This window comes from Solanum stenotomum, chromosome 2, assembly GCF_019186545.1.
Source record: "Solanum stenotomum isolate F172 chromosome 2, ASM1918654v1, whole genome shotgun sequence".
In the NCBI taxonomy this organism is placed as follows: Eukaryota; Viridiplantae; Streptophyta; class Magnoliopsida; order Solanales; family Solanaceae; genus Solanum; species Solanum stenotomum.
The window spans coordinates 57,172,221-57,192,433 of record NC_064283.1 but is presented as its reverse complement, the minus strand read 5'-3'; the positions used below and the strand labels follow the sequence as shown (position 1 = coordinate 57,192,433).

At 31.7% G+C, this 20,213-nt stretch overlaps 1 protein-coding gene across 3 annotated transcripts; it reads left to right on the top strand.

The window, feature by feature from the left end:
* The first annotated feature begins 9,498 nt into the window (after positions 1–9,498).
* Positions 9,499–19,401, top strand: LOC125856684 (putative calcium-transporting ATPase 11, plasma membrane-type). 3 transcript variants are annotated; one of them, XM_049536290.1, is made up of 8 exons: positions 9,499–9,769; positions 14,954–15,008; positions 15,115–17,078; positions 17,166–17,324; positions 17,772–17,943; positions 18,119–18,417; positions 18,582–18,891; positions 19,138–19,401. In XM_049536290.1, exons 1-7 carry the CDS (start codon positions 9,593–9,595, stop codon positions 18,882–18,884), a joined length of 3,129 nt encoding a protein of 1,042 aa, XP_049392247.1. In that variant the 5' UTR covers positions 9,499–9,592; the 3' UTR covers positions 18,885–18,891; positions 19,138–19,401. The 3 variants fall into 3 exon arrangements, with proteins under 3 accessions (XP_049392247.1, XP_049392246.1, XP_049392245.1); XM_049536289.1 differs by having other exon boundaries at positions 19,093–19,401; XM_049536288.1 differs by having other exon boundaries at positions 18,582–19,401.
* Positions 19,402–20,213: the final 812 nt, after the last annotated feature.

The window sequence follows — 20,213 nt, the reverse complement described above, 5'->3', positions numbered from 1 at the left end:
CTTGTGCAGAAATATGTTTGGAAAATGGAATTATCCATCAAACTGTTGCCCTATTCACCTCAATCTAATGAAAAACCGAACGTTGAAAGAAATAATGGATGCATTATTTATAAGTTCGGGTTTACCACAAAACTTGTGTGGAGGAACTATCCTTACTGTAAAAGGGAACGACAAAAAGTTTTGTCTTTTCAGAAAGAAAGCAATTTTGTTTGTTCAGGACACAATCTATTCTATATGAGAAATGGAAAGGAAGAAAATCCAACTTGAAATATTTCAAAGTGTGGGGGTGTCTAGCCAAAGTCCAAGTTCCTATTCCTAAAAGGATTAAAATAGGACCTAAGACAGTGGACTGTAATACTAGACTTGAGTAGTCTAGTGAAAGGTCTAAACGACCTTGGAAAGAATAAAAGGATAATGTACTTAATAAAGATATTCCGAGGTATAGTAAATGTCAAAGGACATCTACTTTCTTAGAATATGATTTTGTAACATTTCTTGTGTCTTCTGTAGACTCATCCTTTTGGACAGATGGTGTTAATAGTGAGATTGACTCAATCTTGAGCAATCCTATTGGAAGTTGGTTGATCTTCCCCCAGGAAATAAACTTTTGGGTTCAAAGTGAATCCTCAAAAGGAAAATGAAAGTCGATGAAATTGTTGACAGATATAAAGCAAGACAAAAACAAGGCCTTGATCTTTTCGACACATACTAGCCAGTAGCTAGAATTACATTCATTTGGATGTTAGTTGTATTAGCTGTGGTATATGACCTCCAAATTCATCAAATGAATGTGAAAACAACTCTCTTAAATGGAGAATTGGAGGAAGAAATTTACATGGAACAACCCGAGGGTTTTGTGGTTCCTGGTAAAGAAACGAAAGTGTGCGAACTTGTTAAGTTATTTTATGGACTAAAACAAGCGCCCAAACAATGACATAAGATATTTGACCAAACTATGTTGGTAAATAGATTTAAGAATGATGGAAGTGATAAATGTGTTTACATTAAAATCACTAGGTCATTGTTTGTTTGTATAATTGGTGATATGTTGATCATCAATAGAGACACTAATGACATAAATGCTACTAAACGTATGTTAGAAAAGCAAGTTTGGAATGAAAAATCTTGGAGTTGTTGATGCAATCTTAGGTATAAGAATCCTTAGAACTCCAAGATGTTTAGCATTGTCACGGTCTCATTACATTGAAAAAGTACTTGACTAGTTCAAATATTTGGATTTAAATATTGTCAAGACTACAATAATGTGAGCTTTACAATTCAAAAGAATGAAGGTGAAAGTGACTCACAATTGGATTATACTAGAGTATTGGGAAGTATGATGTATATCAAAAAGTGTACGCGATCAGATATAGCCTGTGCTATTAATAAACTTAGTCGGTTCACAAATAATCCCAATTAAACTCATTGGATGAAAATGAAAAGAGTTTTGGGGTATTTAAAACATACTCAAAACTATGTCTTGCATTATACAAATATCATACAGTATTGAAAGGATATAGTGATGTAAATTGGATCACCGGGATCAAATAGAGTAAAATCCACGTGTGGATATGTATTTACTCTTAGTGGAGGAGCAGTCTCTTGGAAATTTTTCAAAAAGACATGTATTGCTAGCTCTACAATGATCTCTGAGCTAGGTGGTCTAGATAAGGTCGGTGAACAAGTTGAAAGACTCCGGAATTTCTTGATAGATATTCTTTTTGGCCCAAACCTTTGGCATCAGCATGCATACACTTTGATAGTTAAGATGCAATAGGTAAGGCATGGAGCATGATGTATAGCGGAATGTCTCGTCATATAAGACATAGACATGATACCGTTAAAAAACTACTCTCTAGTGGAATTATCACAATTGACTATGTAAAGTCAAAGGATAATGTGTCGGATCCACTTATAAAAAGGCCTAACTAGAGAGAAAGTTGAAAGATCATCTAAGGGAATGGATTTACGGCTTAGGACAAGTCATCATGGCGGTAACTCTATCTAGCAGACTGGAGATCCTAAGAGCTAGATTCAAGGAGAAAAACAAAGTTGTGACTGACGGTTCGGCATTGTCAACAAACTCAATCCATTCTCATGATGAAGACAATGCTCAGGAACAAGGATACATCATTAAGACTTGTTATAGAGTTAATAAAGCTTAATGTTTTTAATGATTTGCTAAGTTTGGCAGATTTGACCAAATAGTGTATCTACGCGATAACACGGTTAGAAATCACCTATGTGAGTGTGAAGTGTAAGCCGCTTCAAAGAGGATGATTGTCAAAAGCCCATCTCTCTATACACTCATGAAACCAGGAGGTGTTCATGGCTGAAACGAACACAACCGTAAGAACCATAAACGGTAAAGGGTTAATTGTGTGGCATATGGTTGTCTAGGTATACACCAAAGCTCGACGGTTCAAAGATATCGCATCTACCGATTGACCGAGTATATCCGACATATGTTCACTACGGAAAGTCCAAGGGGAAACCTACTTATCCAGATGCAATTAATTCTTGCTTGTAAAGTACACATATTTGTCTGTTTCTTTGTCTTGGAGTCATTCCCCATTCATGCGGGGGATTGTTGGGTTTTTAAAAGGTGTGAATGGAAAATGAAGAGTTGCGACTTTTATGAAGAGTTGTGACTTTAATGAAGAGTTGCGACTTTTATAAAGAGTTGTGACTTTGATGAAAAGTTGCGACTTTTATGAAGAGTTGTGACTTTTATGAAAAGTTGCGACTTTTATGAAAAGTTGTGACTTTTATGAAATGTTGTGACTTTTATGAAAGGTGGTGACCTTTCCGAAAGATTGTGACTTTTCCAAAGGTTTGTGACCTTTCCGGTAAGGCACAATAAGAACCTTTTCACACTACCCTTTGTTTTCTATAAATTGAGGGATTTCCTCTCATTTTAAGGTAGAATTTTTTCTGAACTTCTTCTTCTACTACTAAATCTAGTATTCTAAGTGTACTTTACTGCCGTTGAGTGGCTCGCTGACACCAGCGTTTTGGGTATCAATACACTAGTGATTGAGATCATTCTATCCTGGGAGGACATATTCCAAATCAAACCTCGGATACTAGAGGGGAATAATTTTCTTAAGGGGACACTGTGCATTCAGTGAGCTTGATCTTCTTTCTGTTTTTCCAGATTCTAGTATGTGTTACATATTTTAGATTTGTGAATTAATTTATGTTCTTCTGTTCTTCACTGGTTCATTAAACTTTGGTAACTTCGTGTTTCTGCAAAGTTTGTTGGAATCAGTAGGATTCTTTAAACACAGATTGACAACAATTCTTCTTTAAGAAAAAAATATTTCGTATATTTTATCTAATTTGTTTTTTATTCTAGTTTCTCTACTAGTTTTAATTTTCTAGTTGTTAAAATGTTCTTAAACTTTATTGTGTCTTACGAAGTTCTTCAAAGTTTTGTTCTAAGTATCTTGGGAATACAAGACGAACAACATTGATGAGACTATTTTGCGAGTTGTTACTGTGGTTGTTGTAAAATTAAATAGTGAAAAACAAGTATTTTATCAATCAATTGACCTATGTGCGGCCATCACATTGTTGTTTGTTATATGTACATTACAACATTGAAGTTGACTATTAGGTTGTATTTGTGTCATCATGTTGAATCTTTGTTAGGGGGTACTATAAAAATAAAGAATGTGTTTGGTATGAAAGAAGAACATTTTTTTTTAAAATGTCTTTCTGATTTCTTTGATTGGTCGGTAGGTTTTGAGAAATATTTTTTTTAAAAAAAAAAATTCATAAAAAGAAAAAAAAAATGACTTTAATAATGAAAAGATAATAAATTTATGTGGTGTTTTACGTTGATTACTTTCTCTATTTCTAAACAATTCACCTATCGCAATCCTCACCTATGCACCCTCAAATTTAGTGGAGCTAAAATTTGAATTTTATAAATGACAGAATTCGTCATAAGGGGTTAATAATTGAGTTTTGAATTTAATTTTTGTTCATATTTCGAAAAAATATCTAATGCTCATACATAATTTAAATAAAAATTATTTGGTCTTTATACACATACAAGATTTGAATAAAAGTTATTGGGGTCGTTCACATAGTTAACTTCTAAATTTGAATTTACGCACTGTATGTTCCATTTTTAGAGACGATACTCTTAATAAAATTATTTTTCAATTCAGAATTTTAAATTTTAGACCTCCGATTAAAAATAAAAAGATCTAAATTATCTTATTTATTTTTCATCTTATAAAGTCAATAAACACTAAAGAAATGCGCATTAACCTATTAAATATTCTCCAAACAAAGGAGAAAAAAAAATATTTTGGAAACTTTTCAAAAAAGTATCATAAGATCTCTTACCTTTTAGTATTTTAGTATACAATTCCAAAAGTATCAGATCCTCAAATCTCAATTTATTTTACTCTTTTCTATTTATATATATATATACTTTAACATCGGAGCCCGTGCTAGCACGGGCCCAATATGCATCATTTTTTGTTTCAATTTATGTGACAAAAACAAAATTAAAGAGTTAATCAAACTTTAATAGTAATTTAAAATAGTTTAAATTTTTAATTATTGTAACTATGGTAAAAATTATTTTATGTCTTTTAACATTCTAAATTGTTAATTATTGTTGTATGATTTGTAATATCTTTTACGCAATTTTGAAATAATAAAGGTTATTTCTTCTTTCTCAATTTATGTGGTACTAATAAAATTTAGAGATTCAATCAATTTTTTTTGTCTTTAAAATATTCTATTGTTAATTACTGTAAATTATTGTACTTTCTAAGTAATTTTAAAATAATATATATTATTTTATTTGTCCAATTTATGTGTCACCGATAAAATTTGAAGACTTAATTAGATCGTTTACATATTTTTATATCTTTTGAATATTTAAGTAAATAATTATTGTGATTTATAATATTTTAAACAATTATTTAAAAATAAATAAACAACAAACAAAATGAATTCATCATAGGAAAATTACCAAAGCATCCTTGAATACATCAATAATGGGTCCCACTTTTTGTTTAAAAAAATATGCATATTGGGAGGATATTTTTGTCCAAAGTAGAAATAGAATAAGTATAAAGCATTAAAGTCTTTTAAAATTTTAAATTGTTAATTTTTATTGTATGATTTGTAATACTTTTACGCCATTTTCAAATAATATAAGTCATTTCTTCTTTCTCAATTTATGTAGCACTAAAAGAAATTTGAGATTCAATCAATTTTTTTTGTCTTTAAAATATTTCTAGCTGTTAATTACTGTAATTTATAGTACTTTCTAAGAAATTTTCAAATAATATATATTATTTCATTTGTCCCAATTTATGTGTCACCGGTAAAATTTGAAGAGTCAATCAGATTTTTTATATATTTTAAATATTTAAGTAATTAATTATCGTGATTCATAATATTTTATACAATTATTTAGTATAGTAAAATAAATTTAAAAGAAACAAACAAAACGAATTCATCATAGGAAATTACCAAAACATCCTTCGATACATCAATAATGGGTCCGACTTTTTATTTTTAAGAAATTGGACATTCGAAGGATATTTTTGTCCAAAGTGGAAATATTGTGTAAAAAATGTGTATTTATTGTTATTTTGAATGTTTTGTGGGGTAATAGGATGCACACAAAGTTAAGGTGTCTTTTTGAAAATCTGGGACAACTTCAAGTATCACTTAATGTTTTTTCTCAAAATCTAATTTACTTTCGTAAACTATGTGTCAAATCAAAATCAAATTAACAAATTCAAAAGGAATGAGTAATAAATAGCTCATACAATGACATATTTATTATTTAACTAAATAATAAATATTAACTAAAAATCTTGTTAGCTTTTGGTTGAAAGCTAACAAGATAGTTAGAATGATAGTTGTATTGTGGCTTTTATATATATATATATATATATATATATATATATTAGACATAATATAATATTCTTCAAGCTCCTTCTTACTCCTACTTTTTCAATAAAGGAAAACCGTTTAAGGTATATACATTATCAGTATTAATATTTATTTTATATTAACAAATTAATTTTTACTTGTTTTATATTTATAGTAGATAATTTGACATATTTTATAGTAAAAAATACTTAAAATATTCTTTGGGTGATATAATAATGTAAAAGAAAGTTAACGAAAATAAAAAAATAAGAGTAAAAATAAATTTACCTACATTGATAGATTCTTTTTAAAAAAATTCTTTATGCCATCTGAAGTGTATAAATACTCGATTTTGAGATTACTATTTAAGTCATACTTACAATGAGTAAAAACCTTACAAGTCTATGTACTTCGATATTACTTCAAAAGCGAATTTATATATAATGCTCATTAATTACTTTTTCAATCATATCTGTAATTAAAAATAGTCATTACTATTATTTTCTTACTTTCACAAGTTAAACTACAAAATACTATAATAGAGTTTCACCCTTTAATTCCTAAACTATCCCGTAATAAATATTTCCTCAATTATAAAACAAAACGACTATCCTAAAATTTACCTCTTATAAAATTGTAACTAACCACAATCACATGTAAAAATATAAAATGATAATATTAAAATATTTTACATTCAATATATACACTCCTAATGTATGATTTTTTTTTTATTATTATTAAATAAAGGCGCCATTTTTGAGCATAGTCCTAACTTTTTCCCCTTTTTATAGAAAAAGTCAAAAGTAGAGAGGTCAAACTACAATTTAAACGCACAGAGGGACCAATAGCACAAGTACTAAATCAACGCGTCTTCTAAAAATATTTTTAGTAAACAGAATAAACTAAATACGGTTATATTTTGAGGTTCGATTAATATGAATTCACATATAAAAATATATTTTAGGAATTTTTCTCTATTCCTTTCATATATTATCATAACGCCTTTAATGCTAGGTTTTGAAAAAAGACTTTTCATGTCATTCCCATTTAGGTCCGATTCGGATCCCTCTATTATTTTCTTTTCCTTCCGCACCTATTCCTCGAAATAATAAAGAAGATGGTACACTTGAATTGTATTATTTAAGTGTTTATTGCTTGCCAAAAATCCTACTTCTACAATTGTTAGGTCAGGATTCAAAATCGAGATATTTGATCAAGAGATTATTATTTATTTTGGAGTTTCACTAATTCAAATTTATTTATGTTCAAAAATTTGATTTTAGAAATTAAAAGACTGTATCAAGTACCCAAACCCGATTTCTTTGGTCAACCAGATCACTTATCACTCCGCCACAAATCTTTAGTATATTACTATATAAGAAGAGTGAATAAAATTCACTCTTCTTTCGACACGTGGCACCATGGCCCACCTACTTTTATTTTATTTAAATCATATATCATATATATTACTATATATAATATAATTAATAATATATATATAAATATAAGAAGAGTGAATAAAATTCACTCTTCTTTCGACACGTGGCACCAAGATGGCCCACCTACTTTTATATTTGGTTTTTGAAGATGGCCCACCTATCACAAATATGGCCCACCTACTTTTATACACTCCTCTTTCATTATATTTTAATTTTTTCCTTTTTAAATAGTACTAAAAAATAAATTTAAAATATCACAAATTCGATTAACTCTCAAAATTTTACGCGAATTGTATAATTAAGACGAAGGGAATAACATATGTTATTTGAAAAATTACTATATAATTACTACTCTACTTATATAGTAATATTTTAATTTTTTCCTTTTTAAATAGTACTAAAAAATAAATTTAAAATATTACAAATTCGATTAACTCTCAAAATTTTACGCGAATTGTATAATTAAGACGAAGGGAATAACATATATTATTTGAAAAATTACTATATAATTACTACTCTTCTTATATAGTAATATTTTAATTTTTTCCTTTTTAAATAGTACTAAAAAATAAATTTAAAATATTACAAATTCGATTAACTCTCAAAATTTTACGCGAATTGTATAATTAAGACGAAGGGAATAACATATATTATTTGAAAAATTACATTAAGAATACCATAAACCACAATACTTAACAACTTACAATATTTGAAAAACATATTAACTCTCAAAATTTCACATGTGTCACATAAATTGGGACAAATGGAGTAACATATATTATTTGAAATTACGTTAAGAATATTATTAATCACAACTTAAAGTATTTAAAAATACATAACATATATTATTTGAAAATAATGTAAAAAATATTATAAATCATAATAATTAACAATTTAACGGATATTGTGCCCGTGCTTCCATTTAGAAGTGAGAATGTTTAGGAGCTTAGGGTTAGTCAGTCAATTGACCGATTTGCCCTTCTTCTTCAACTTCCTCTATTTACTACAAAAATAGTACTAAAAATCAATTTAAAATATTGAAATTTTGGTTAATTCTTGAAATTTCACATGTATTGCATAATATAATAGAGTGAGTAACATATATTATTTGAAAATTATATAAATAGTACTAAAATATAGTTTAAAATAGTACTAAGAATTTGATTAACTCTCGAAATTTCATATGTACTGCGTAATTGAGATTGAGTGAGAAATATATATTATTTGAAAAATAGAATAAATATGCGATATTATTAGAAAGAGCTTTAATATATATTTTAAAAATTATTTTGTCTTCCATATATGATTTTCTGCATATATGTGGAGTTTTAAAGTTTTTAACATTTTAATATAGAAATATGATTATTTGAAAATTTTAGTACTTTCTTCATTTAAATTTTTCCTTGTTTTTCTTTTTATTTGTTCTAGATTTAAAAATTACATAAAAAGTACTTAAAATCACAATGTAATAATATAAGATATTAAAAAAACATAATTAAAAATCATAAAAGAAATTTTATTGACTCTTTAATTCCATATTGAAACAAAAGAAGTTTGTTTGAAAATAACATAAAAAGTAACGTAAATTAAAGTAAAATAACAACTAAAAATATTTAAGAATCATATAAGAAATTTAGTTGAGTTTCGTAAAAGTACCTACGTCACATAAAATGGAACAGAAAGAGTAATATATATTATTTGAAAATAATATAAGAAGTGCTATAAATCACAATAAATTAACAACTTCAAAATATATTGAACAAAATCACATACAAAAAATTATATAACTCTCCAAATTTCATCGGTGTCACATAAATTGAAACAAAGAACTACTCCCAATTGATGTTATTTACTTTCCTTTTTAGTCAGTCCCAAAAGAATGTCACATTTCTATATTAAGTAACAATTTGATTATAAAATATTTATTTTACCCTTAATGAAATAATTTACAGTCATACAAATTTATATCATTCATTTTGGACCACAAATTTTAAAAGTCTTCATTTCTTTTTTAAACTTCGTGGCGAATCAAACTACCTCACATAAAATGAGACGGAGGAAGTAATATACATTGGGCCCGCGCTGGCGCGGGAACCTAATAACTAGTATATATAACAAAAATAAAATAGTCCAATAATAAAACCCCAAAAAAATATTTTCATAGTTTCTCTCTCTGTTTACCGTATGTGTATATATTTATATATCAATTGATCTACAAATCTGCAGTCGTAAAGGTTAGTTTAATGGCGAAGTTATTGGAGCCAGAGGAATTCGATTTGCCGGGTAAAAATCCGTCTGTAGAAGCTCAGAGAAGGTGGAGAGATGCGGTTTCGTTCGTTAGGAATCGCCGGCGACGGTTCCGGTATGGTTCGAATCTGGAGAAACGAAAAGAGGCAAAAGAACTCATGGAAAAAACTAGAGTATGTTATTGCTTTTATATACTAATGTTTCTTCTTGTTCGTTGTTTTTGTTTCCATGAAAATACATCGGAAAATGAGCTGAAAAATTAAAATGAATCGGAAAATCTCCCTTTTATTTTCCGTGAAAATATGCTGGAAAAGGAAAATTGCTAGAAAAGTGAAAAAAATTATCACTTTTTTTTTTCGATTTTGAAATCTGTGATAACAATGTTAAAACCTCTGATATTTTTTTTTTATCAGAAAAAAAAAAACTAAGCCAGAAAATGAATTCCGATCATCGATAACCGGAGAGATCAATTTCTATTCAATGTTTTAACATCTGGTACATTATGTTGATACAGTTGTACATTAATGGAAAATAATATTAGGTCATGCTTTATCAGTTTGGTACAATATGCTACAATACTTGTACATTTCATCGGAAAATATGGAAATATATCTTCTTTTTTTTTGTTTTCGTTTTTGTTTTCCGAGAAATTACCCGAAAATGAGTTCAATTTCATTATTAGTGTTTTGAAACTTTCTGCTTTTCAACAAATTAAAGTAGCTTCGAAAGTTAATCTTACGGACTCTCGTAAAGTAAAATGTGACAAGTAAAAGTGAACATTTTAGCAAAAAAAAAAACGATTTTCTCCCTTCAATACAATAATAGTTGTGCACTCTATTATTTTGGAATGTCCAACAATACTTGTCCACTTTATGAAATCAATAAATAATTTTACCTTTTGTTCTTAATTTAGCCTCTTATCAATTATAGTCATTTTCCTATTATATTTTTGAAGGCATCATATTTATTATATTCAAAGGGTGACATAGTAAATTTACCTTTCTAAACAAAGTTAATAATAAATAATTATTAGACAAAGTAACTTTTTATTGTCAAAAAGTTGGCTTTTTTATACAATAAATAAAAATAAGTTTGAGTGGGAATATATATGGGAAAGAACTAAAGATCATATGATATCCACCATTAGTCGTGCTTTACCACTTTCCTATTTGATATTCTTATTATATACTTATTTTTTTTTCCTCCAATGACATTTTCTTGTTTGACTTTTGGATGTGATAAGATATAAAGTAAAATTCTTGGCCCTCTTTCTTTGTTGATTCTTTGCCACCATTTTCCACTTGCACATTGCTGTTAATATGGAGGACCATGTTTTTTGTTCAATAAATATAGACAAAAATTAGATCTTTCATGTGGTGAAATTTATGCTTAGCGTATGGATTTAAATTTATGGAAACAATTATTTAATTTCTTATCTGTCTTTTACCAGATCTCCACAGTCCACATGGTGTCTTTTAGTTTTTTTAGTTCGTTTAAAAAAATGTATTATTTTTAACTTTTTGGATGACATATATAAGACTATAAAATTTATTTTATTTACTTTTTAAATTACGTGTCCTATTAAAATCAGATAATATTACTCTCTTTGTCTTTGTTTTTTGAGAGTTAAACAGTTTAAGCTTGATCGAAAATTTACGTTTGAAATTTTCAATTTTTTTGAAATGAAATTTATATATTTGTAAGTTACGTAGAAAGTACTATAACCGACAATAATCGACAGTTAAAAATTATATTTAAAAGATATATGAAAAATTTACGGTCAAAGATAGACTTGTTTAAATCTCGAAATTTGAACAGTGTCACATAAATTATGACGGAAGGAGTATTATTTATGACTTCCTAAAAATTACATTTATTAGGAAGTTACAAACAGTTACTATAGAACATTAGAAACCAAACCCGGTTAGATAATGCACTAGTTTATTATAGTTATTTTCTAAGTTACTCTGACTCTTTAAAAATGTTGTTGTATTTTGTGTTGAATTTTCCAAAAATATATTATTTTTAAAAAATTCGACATGCATTCGATGACATTTTTGAATTGTTTGAGCTTTGTAGCTTTATAATTGATGATACAACCATTAAAACCCACTAGGTCGGCAAGTCAAACACAGTATTAATTTTCTATTCACAAACTATTAACTGCTTTAATTTATTAATAGGGACGTTATAAACATTTCCCTGTTTAACATCTTTTTGCATTGAATATTTAGAGGAGACTGAGGCCCTATCTAGTAGACTAGAGCCAAAATATGTGATCCAAAGTCTATGATATTTTAATATTTATGCCTGTGTTGGATAACTTATTGGCAGTTTATGGGGACCATTTAGAAAATCTACAGAATCACATTAGTTCAGTGAAAAGATAAGTAAAGTTATTTCTTTTTTTTTTTTTAATATTTCTTTGCTGGCCCCTTTTTGGTTTTGTTTTAAGTATATGTCAGTTGCCACTTGCCGGTAGAATAAGTTTTTGTGGAGAAGACTTTGTTTCATATTTACCTTGACTGTTTGCCTTCAGGGGTTCATGTTTTCTTTTTCCATTAAAGTTTGTGCTTTGGTATTCCTTTAAAGTTATTAAATTAGCTTGACAAATGCTCATTTAAGTTAGAACAGAATTTAGCAACCAGAGGCGTCGGGTTTGAGCAAATCTTGTTGGGAGCGTCACCTCTGAATGAGTTCTGTAGTGCGCGACCTGAATTTAGTTGGAGCTCTAATGCATGCTGACACCGGGTGGGAAACCAAAAAAAAAGAATTTAGCAAGAGTGGTCAGAATTTAGGGAGCGCCACCTCCGAATGAGCTATGTAGCGCATGATCTGAATTTAGTTGGGGATCCAATACACACTCTAGACACTGGATGGGAAACCCAAAAAAAAAAGAATTTAGCAAGCATCTAAAGTGGTCAGCATTTAAATCTCCATTCTGCATGTAGAAATGGTCCTAGGCTAATGATAATTTATGTTCCTAATACATTACAAAAGTTGAGATCTTTTAGGTGCCTTCATGATCATAGCACCAGTACAAAGTGCTCAGCAAATGAGTACAAAAGAAATCTGTTTTTATGTGTACAAGCACATGCTTACTAATTACCTATGTTGCTCAGACTCTTCAAAAATGTCAACAGGTGCGTGTCGGATTCGCCAGAAGTAGTGTATTTTTGGAGAATCCGAGACTAGTGCAGCATCAAAAGTGAAGAGTCTGCGCAACTAAGCTAATTACAATACTACAATTATATTCTATAGGATTTAAAGAGCCTTTGGGTGAGGGATGGGTCAGTATAATGTATTTTATGTAATGCCAAAAGAGGCAAAAGTCTAGCTACTGAACACTCATCAGGGAAATTTCCTTGAAGCTTCCATCTGACATTGACATTGACATTGACATTTCTTCTAAGATCATAGGAAGCAGTGTGTGGCAATGCAAAATGCCCTTTCCATACTACCAAACATCAATTTGCATGGAGAAAAAGAAGAAGCAGTACATGTCTCATCTCTGGTAGAACTTTGTTTTTATATGCATAAGCACATGCTTAAATTATATTATAATAAGCTTTCTCAAGGACTTAAAGAATCTTTGAATGAGGGTTGGGTTATCAATAGTGGGATTTAAGAATTCGAAAAACAGTACGGAGTACCTGGTTGTTGATGTAATTCCAAAGTCCATAAGGGTGAAAGTATAGCTAATAAACACGTCGTCAGCAGCGAAATTTCCGTGAAACTTCCTTGTGACATTACTTGGATAGTACTTAAGTACAGAAGGAGACAGGTGATAACAACAAATAAATATCTTTTGGGTTTTTGTCATCAATTACTAGTCAGTCTGGCCTGGCCCCATTTGCAGTTATTTGTTTGTCCCACCAAGAAGTGTATTGTTTGTATTGCCTTATCTTTGGTTGCCACATGAAACATCAGTTCCCACTCCTCTTCTATTATTTATCTTATAAGAATTCCATCTTCTTGTATAAATAAATAATCTTGTTGCCTATGACTTTAAATTGTACTCTTTGAAGTGTGCAATGTTTCCTTGTCTGGACTATTTTACTTCTCCACCATCTAATCACATGATATCATGAAAAGTCTCTGTCTTAATCTTCATTAATCGATCAATGTATCAAAACGGAACGTAGAGAAAGAGGAAAGCGGAAACCTCTTATAGGAAAAACCTTAAAAAATGCTAAAAGAAAACAAAATCTTGTCTTTGTGTATAGTGTAAAATAATAAGCAGACGCTCCTGGTGTGGACTACAGTCGTCGAAACTAGAAGTAGGTTTTGATATCATGGACAGTCATGTTTAAAAAATACACAGTAGCTAACACGTGAATGTTTTATGCTTTGAACAAAATGCTCAATGAAGTACATGTTATATCTGTAAACTTTTATGCCTTCTTTGTAAGAATATACAAAATCTTTGCATTCAAAGCTACTACACCATCCCGCAACGAGATGAAACATAAAAACATGGCATGTTATCTTTACAAACAAGGGAAATCAAATAATTATGCTCTTCGCGGTAATGTTTAATCAATGTCACTCAGCTAAAAAAATATCTTCTTGGAAAGAATTGAAAGAGAGAAGGAAAAAGATTTATTCAAATTAGGTGGCGATTTCCCTATATTGCTGGCTTTTTCCCATATAAGTTGCTGTTTCAACTGCTTCCATAGATGATCAGTAGTTTTGTAGTGTAAAAACCGTTGTCCTACTGTATCAACTGCTTCCCAACATAAGCAGCAATTTGAAACTAAGATAAAACTTCTCTCTCTCTTGCTTTCATATGTAAAAACAGCGGCTTCTTGTTTAGCAGTCACGTAAAGCATGAAACCTTGAGGTATCTTAACTTTCCAAATTTGTCTTCAAGGCCAGTTAGAGGTCTGTAGCTCAGTCATGTTCATGATCTTATAGCCTGAACTCACTTTACATTTCCCCTTATTATTCTCAGTCCACCACAAGCAGTCCATCCGATTCATTATTTAGTTTTTTTTGTTGTTACCTGTATGCAGTGTTTTAGCTCAATCTCAAATATCTTGAATTGAAAAAGGGAGTTAGTTGAACGATCATTTGATTAATTCTAGAAAGTGAACCCGAATCATTTTTCTTCTCAAATACTATATTTGAGTCCCCTAACCAGAGTCGTCTGTGACATTAATATGTTTTAGTCTTCTGCTTCTTTATTTGCTTTTAGTTATGTTGTCTCATCATGGAACTAGTATATAACCAGAAAACATCGGTTTGGTTATGGTTTTTGTTAACCATACTACGGAGGACTGTGTTGCTGAGTATTATAACTTCTATAATCTTGTATACTGAGTCAAGTTACACTTTTTACCACATGCAATTTCCAGGAAAAAATTCGAGTTGGTTTCATTGCTTATATGGCAGCACTCAAGTTCATTGATGGTATAATTTGCTCAGACCTTGAGTTTTCCGTTTAACTTATTACAACATATAGGTCTGCCAACTTCTTTCTGCTTTTTCTCATTTCAATATATATATTTTTTTACAGCTGGTGATCAAGGTAGGTCATCCGACGACATAGGAGCTGAACTAGCAAAAGACTTGCCGGAAGAAGCTCGAGAAGCTGGTTTTGGAATCAACCCAGATAAACTTGCATCTATAGTTGGTTCCTATGATATAAAAACTTTAAAGAAAATTGGAGGTGTTGAAGGGCTTGCAGGGAAGTTGAGAGTCTCATCAAATGAAGGAGTCAAATCGAGTGATGTATCTGTCAGACAAAATATATATGGATCAAACAAATTTACAGAGAAACCGTTTAGAAGTTTTTGGACATTTGTGTGGGAGGCTCTGCATGATTTAACTCTCGTCATATTGATAGTTTGTGCTGTTGTTTCTATTGGTGTGGGACTTGCTACTGAAGGGTGGCCGAAAGGAACATATGATGGTTTAGGAATTCTACTCAGTATAGTATTGGTAGTCATGGTTACTGCAATTAGTGACTATAGGCAGTCGTTGCAGTTCAGAGATTTGGATAAGGAGAAGAAAAAGATATCTATCCAGGTCACGAGAGATGGATCAAGGCAGAAGGTTTCCATTTATGACTTGGTGGTTGGTGATGTAGTTCACTTATCTGTTGGAGATCTGGTTCCAGCTGATGGAATATTCATATCAGGATATAGCTTGCTAATTGATCAATCGAGCTTGTCTGGTGAGAGTGTACCAGTAAGCATATCTGAGAAAAGACCTTTTCTTCTATCGGGAACCAAAGTACAAGACGGTTCAGCTAAGATGCTAGTGACCACTGTTGGTATGAGAACTGAATGGGGTAAGCTGATGGAAACTCTTAGCGAGGGAGGAGAAGATGAAACTCCTCTGCAAGTCAAACTGAATGGTGTTGCCACTATTATTGGAAAGGTAGGACTCGGATTTGCTGTGGTGACATTTCTTGTATTAATAGTAAGATTTCTGGTGAATAAAGCTACTCACCATCATATCACAGAATGGTCCTCCAGTGATGCATTAACTCTTCTAAATTACTTTGCCACAGCTGTAACTATAATCGTTGTTGCAGTCCCAGAAGGATTACCTCTGGCTGTCACATTAAGCCTTGCATTTGCGATGAAAAAGTTAATGGACAACAAAGCATTGGTGAGGCATCTTTCTGCTTGTGAGACAATGGGTTCAGCTACTTGCATCTGTACTGATAAGACAGGAACACTAACAACAAACCATATGGTAGTAGATAAAATATGGATTTGTGAAAAGGCTAAAAAGGTAGAAAATGGCGGATCCGCAGATGCAATAACAGATTTATCAGAAAGTGCTCAGGACTTACTATTGCAGGCAATATTTCATAATACAGCAGCTGAGGTGGTTAAAGACAAGGATGGAAAGAAATCTGTTCTGGGTTCACCCACAGAATCTGCAATATTAGATTATGGATTACTTCTTGGTGATATTGATGATAAAAAAAAGGATTGTAAATTGCTGAAGGTTGAACCTTTCAATTCAGCAAAGAAAAAAATGTCAGTGCTTGTTGGTCTTCCTGATAGCAACACCCGTGCGTTCTGCAAGGGTGCATCTGAGATAGTCTTAAAAATGTGTGACAAGTTTATTGATTGTAATGGTGAAATTGTTGATATGTCAGAAGAACAAGCTACGAACATCACAAATGTCATTAATGAATTTGCTGGTGAAGCCTTGCGTACTCTTTCCTTGGCTTTCAAGGACGTTGGAGATGGTTATCAAGAAAATAATATTCCTGATAGTGGCTATACATTGGTTGCAGTAGTTGGAATCAAAGATCCAGTTCGTCCTGGTGTTAAAGAGGCAGTTAAATCTTGTTTAGCTGCGGGAATTACTGTAAGGATGGTCACAGGGGACAATATTCATACGGCCAAAGCCATTGCTAAGGAATGTGGTATACTAACTAATGATGGTTTGGCCATTGAAGGCCCAGAATTCCGCAACAAAAGTCCTGATGAAATGAGGCAAATAATTCCTAGAATTCAGGTATGCATTTGATTGCTTTATATCATCCATGTAGATCCTTGTGACTCGAATACATTTTGCTGAAAAATGTTTATATATTGAATGCAGGTTATGGCTCGATCATCCCCTACTGACAAGCACGTGCTGGTAAAGAATTTGAGAGGCATGTTTAAAGAAGTAGTTGCAGTTACTGGTGATGGCACAAATGATGCCCCTGCCTTGCATGAGTCAGATATTGGACTTGCTATGGGTATAGCAGGAACGGAGGTTTGTAAATTTGCTCCCACTCTGAGTTGATATGGCCATATATACCATTTTGTTCTTGTAGGCTCCAATCGGTAGTGTTGTCTTTTCAATTCTGATATATGGTCAAAATTTTCTTACTAATTGTAGTCTTCGTTATAGTTTATATCAAATATTTGTGACACATCGTCAGTGCCTGAAGTTACCCGCGTGAACATTCCTTTTCATCCTTTTTTTCAATATCTCAAACATTTAATATATCACCTCAGAAGACAGTGACTTCCAACATATAAGTAAAACTCATTTTTTCCTGTTTTAGTGAGTTTAATCGACATTTGTTATAAAAGTTCTAGGAACTGTGTCCCTACATATTTTTGCATCTTTGTTTCTCTTTAAAAAATTTTACATGTTTGTAACAATAATATCCATTCAGCTCCAGCATGAGCTAATCTTCAATTGTTTTCATCGCAGGTTGCGAAAGAAAGTGCTGATATTATAGTGCTTGATGACAACTTTAGCACAATTGTGAATGTGGCTAAATGGGGCCGTTCTGTATATATAAACATTCAAAAATTCGTGCAATTCCAGTTGACTGTCAATGTTGTGGCTTTGATGATCAATTTTATTTCTGCATGCGCCTCAGGTGTTTATTGCTTTAATTGAGTTCATTCATTTTCTGCTACTGATCTCTTTAATCAACGAATCAATAGTCACACACCCACAGAAAGAGAGAGAGAGAGAGATAGAAAGTTCATAAGTCGTGATAGCAATAGGAGTATTAGACTCTGACGATACTTATCTGCTGCAACTTCTTTCAGGATCTGCTCCTCTTACAGCCGTTCAGCTTCTTTGGGTCAACCTTATCATGGATACTTTAGGTGCACTCGCACTGGCCACTGAACCACCTGATGACGGACTAATGAGTAGGCCTCCTGTTGGAAGGGATGTAAGTTTCATTACAAAGACAATGTGGAGAAATATAATAGGGCACAGTATCTACCAGCTGGCTGTACTCTTAGCCTTCAACTTCGCGGGGAAGCAGATTTTGGGACTTGAAGGTTCAGATTCTACAATGGTTCTGAATACTTTCATTTTCAACACCTTTGTGTTTTGTCAGGTATGCCTTTTAAATTCAGTTAATTATCCTGGCAGCTTTTGTTTTGTGCGTCACACTATGTACCTATCGACTCTCACAGTCCTTTTTGGTTCATTCTTTCATTCTTTGTACTCTGTACTATTCACTAACCAGTTGGCGCTTTTGTGGGTGGTGGTTCCATACAGGTTTTCAATGAAATAAACAGCCGTGACATGGAGAAGATAAACATTTTCCGTGGCATTTTTGGCAGCAGTATTTTCATAGGCGTCATGATTGCTACAGTTGTTTTCCAAGTTATCATCGTCGAGTTCTTAGGCACTTTTGCCAGCACTACACCACTTAGCTGGCAACTATGGCTGCTCAGTGTCCTAATTGGCGCTGTAAGCTTGATCGTTGCTGTTATTTTGAAGTTGATCCCAGTCGAAAAGGAAGCTCCTAAGCACCATGATGGTTATGATCTGGTCCCAGATGGTCCAGAACTTGCCTAAGAGTGAGGTAATCAAATGCAATAGAGAATGTCTTGCTTGGAAAAAGTTCATTTTAGAAATACTACGAGTCCTTTTTGAGGTAAGAAGGAAATCAAAACAAATGGAGAGAAAATACAAAATGCAGACTAAAAAACAGCTAATTTCACCATCTAACCTCCAAATTGCACTTGAAATTTCTTTGTCGATTCTCATCTCTCTTTCTGAACAGGTGTTTGATGGAAAAGCTCTTTTTCTTTCTTTTTGGTTTGTGAAGAGAATATTCCTGATAAGACCAGATTTTGAAACTTTAGCTTTCGTTACTGAATGCTCTGCAAGTGTTTACAGGATGGAACAACTGATATCTGAGGAATGTCCGAACCTCATAATTAATTCCCTTTGGCTTACTGAGAGACTCGTGTTGGTTGATCTTTTCATGTGGTCTCATAGATTTACTGTTATATTTTCACATACTTTTATTCTATTTGAACTTTTGTTTGCCTTGTTCATTGTTCATCTCCAAGCTTTCTCTAATACATTACTTTGTTATTCCACTTAATCTTCTTTTTTTCTTTTGATTCAACAATCTGATTTTCTCCGTTCTTGAGACTTGAATAACTTGAGATTCAAATCCTTCGTTTACCTATAGATGTTCGTTTTGGTTGAACTCCATATTACATGAAACTTCGTTCCATAAGATGATATTTGGTACTATTGGAACAATTAATGTGGAATCATGCTAAATAGGCTCTACAAAGGGAGTAAAACACTCCTTATTGAAATGTTATTCATTATCATAACTTGAATCCGAGAGATATCTCAATTGCCATCAAGTCCTTGTAGAGTTTAAGACATGTTTACATATTTCAAAACTCGCATGTTAACTTCACATCCACGTATTTGTTTTCCCACCAAAAATCATATATTAAAAATGTTCCCAAAGTTTTTTTTTCTGGTTTCTCACCCAGTGTCTGTAACCTGCATTGGAGCCTCAACTAAATTCGGATCGCACTCTGCAAGGCCCATTCTAGGGTGGTGCTCCCAACTGGATTTTCTCTATACCTAGGGGTTGAACTTGAGAACTCTGGTTAAGGGTGGAGCAGTCCCACCATTACACCACAACCTACAAATGTAGTTTACAAAATTGTTCTGATAATACCTTCACAGGTTCGAACTATGCCACATGCAAAATCTTGATATTCAAGTGGAGAAAGATAGAGATGCGGGCCCATTCTCCACCGAGTTTCAAATTGTTCACCACTGGCTTTCAAGAATTTCTCGAAATAACTTAGTCTTAAGAGGTTAAGTTAGCAAGTCAAGACATCATCATCAAAGTTTACTTCAATCATTCAA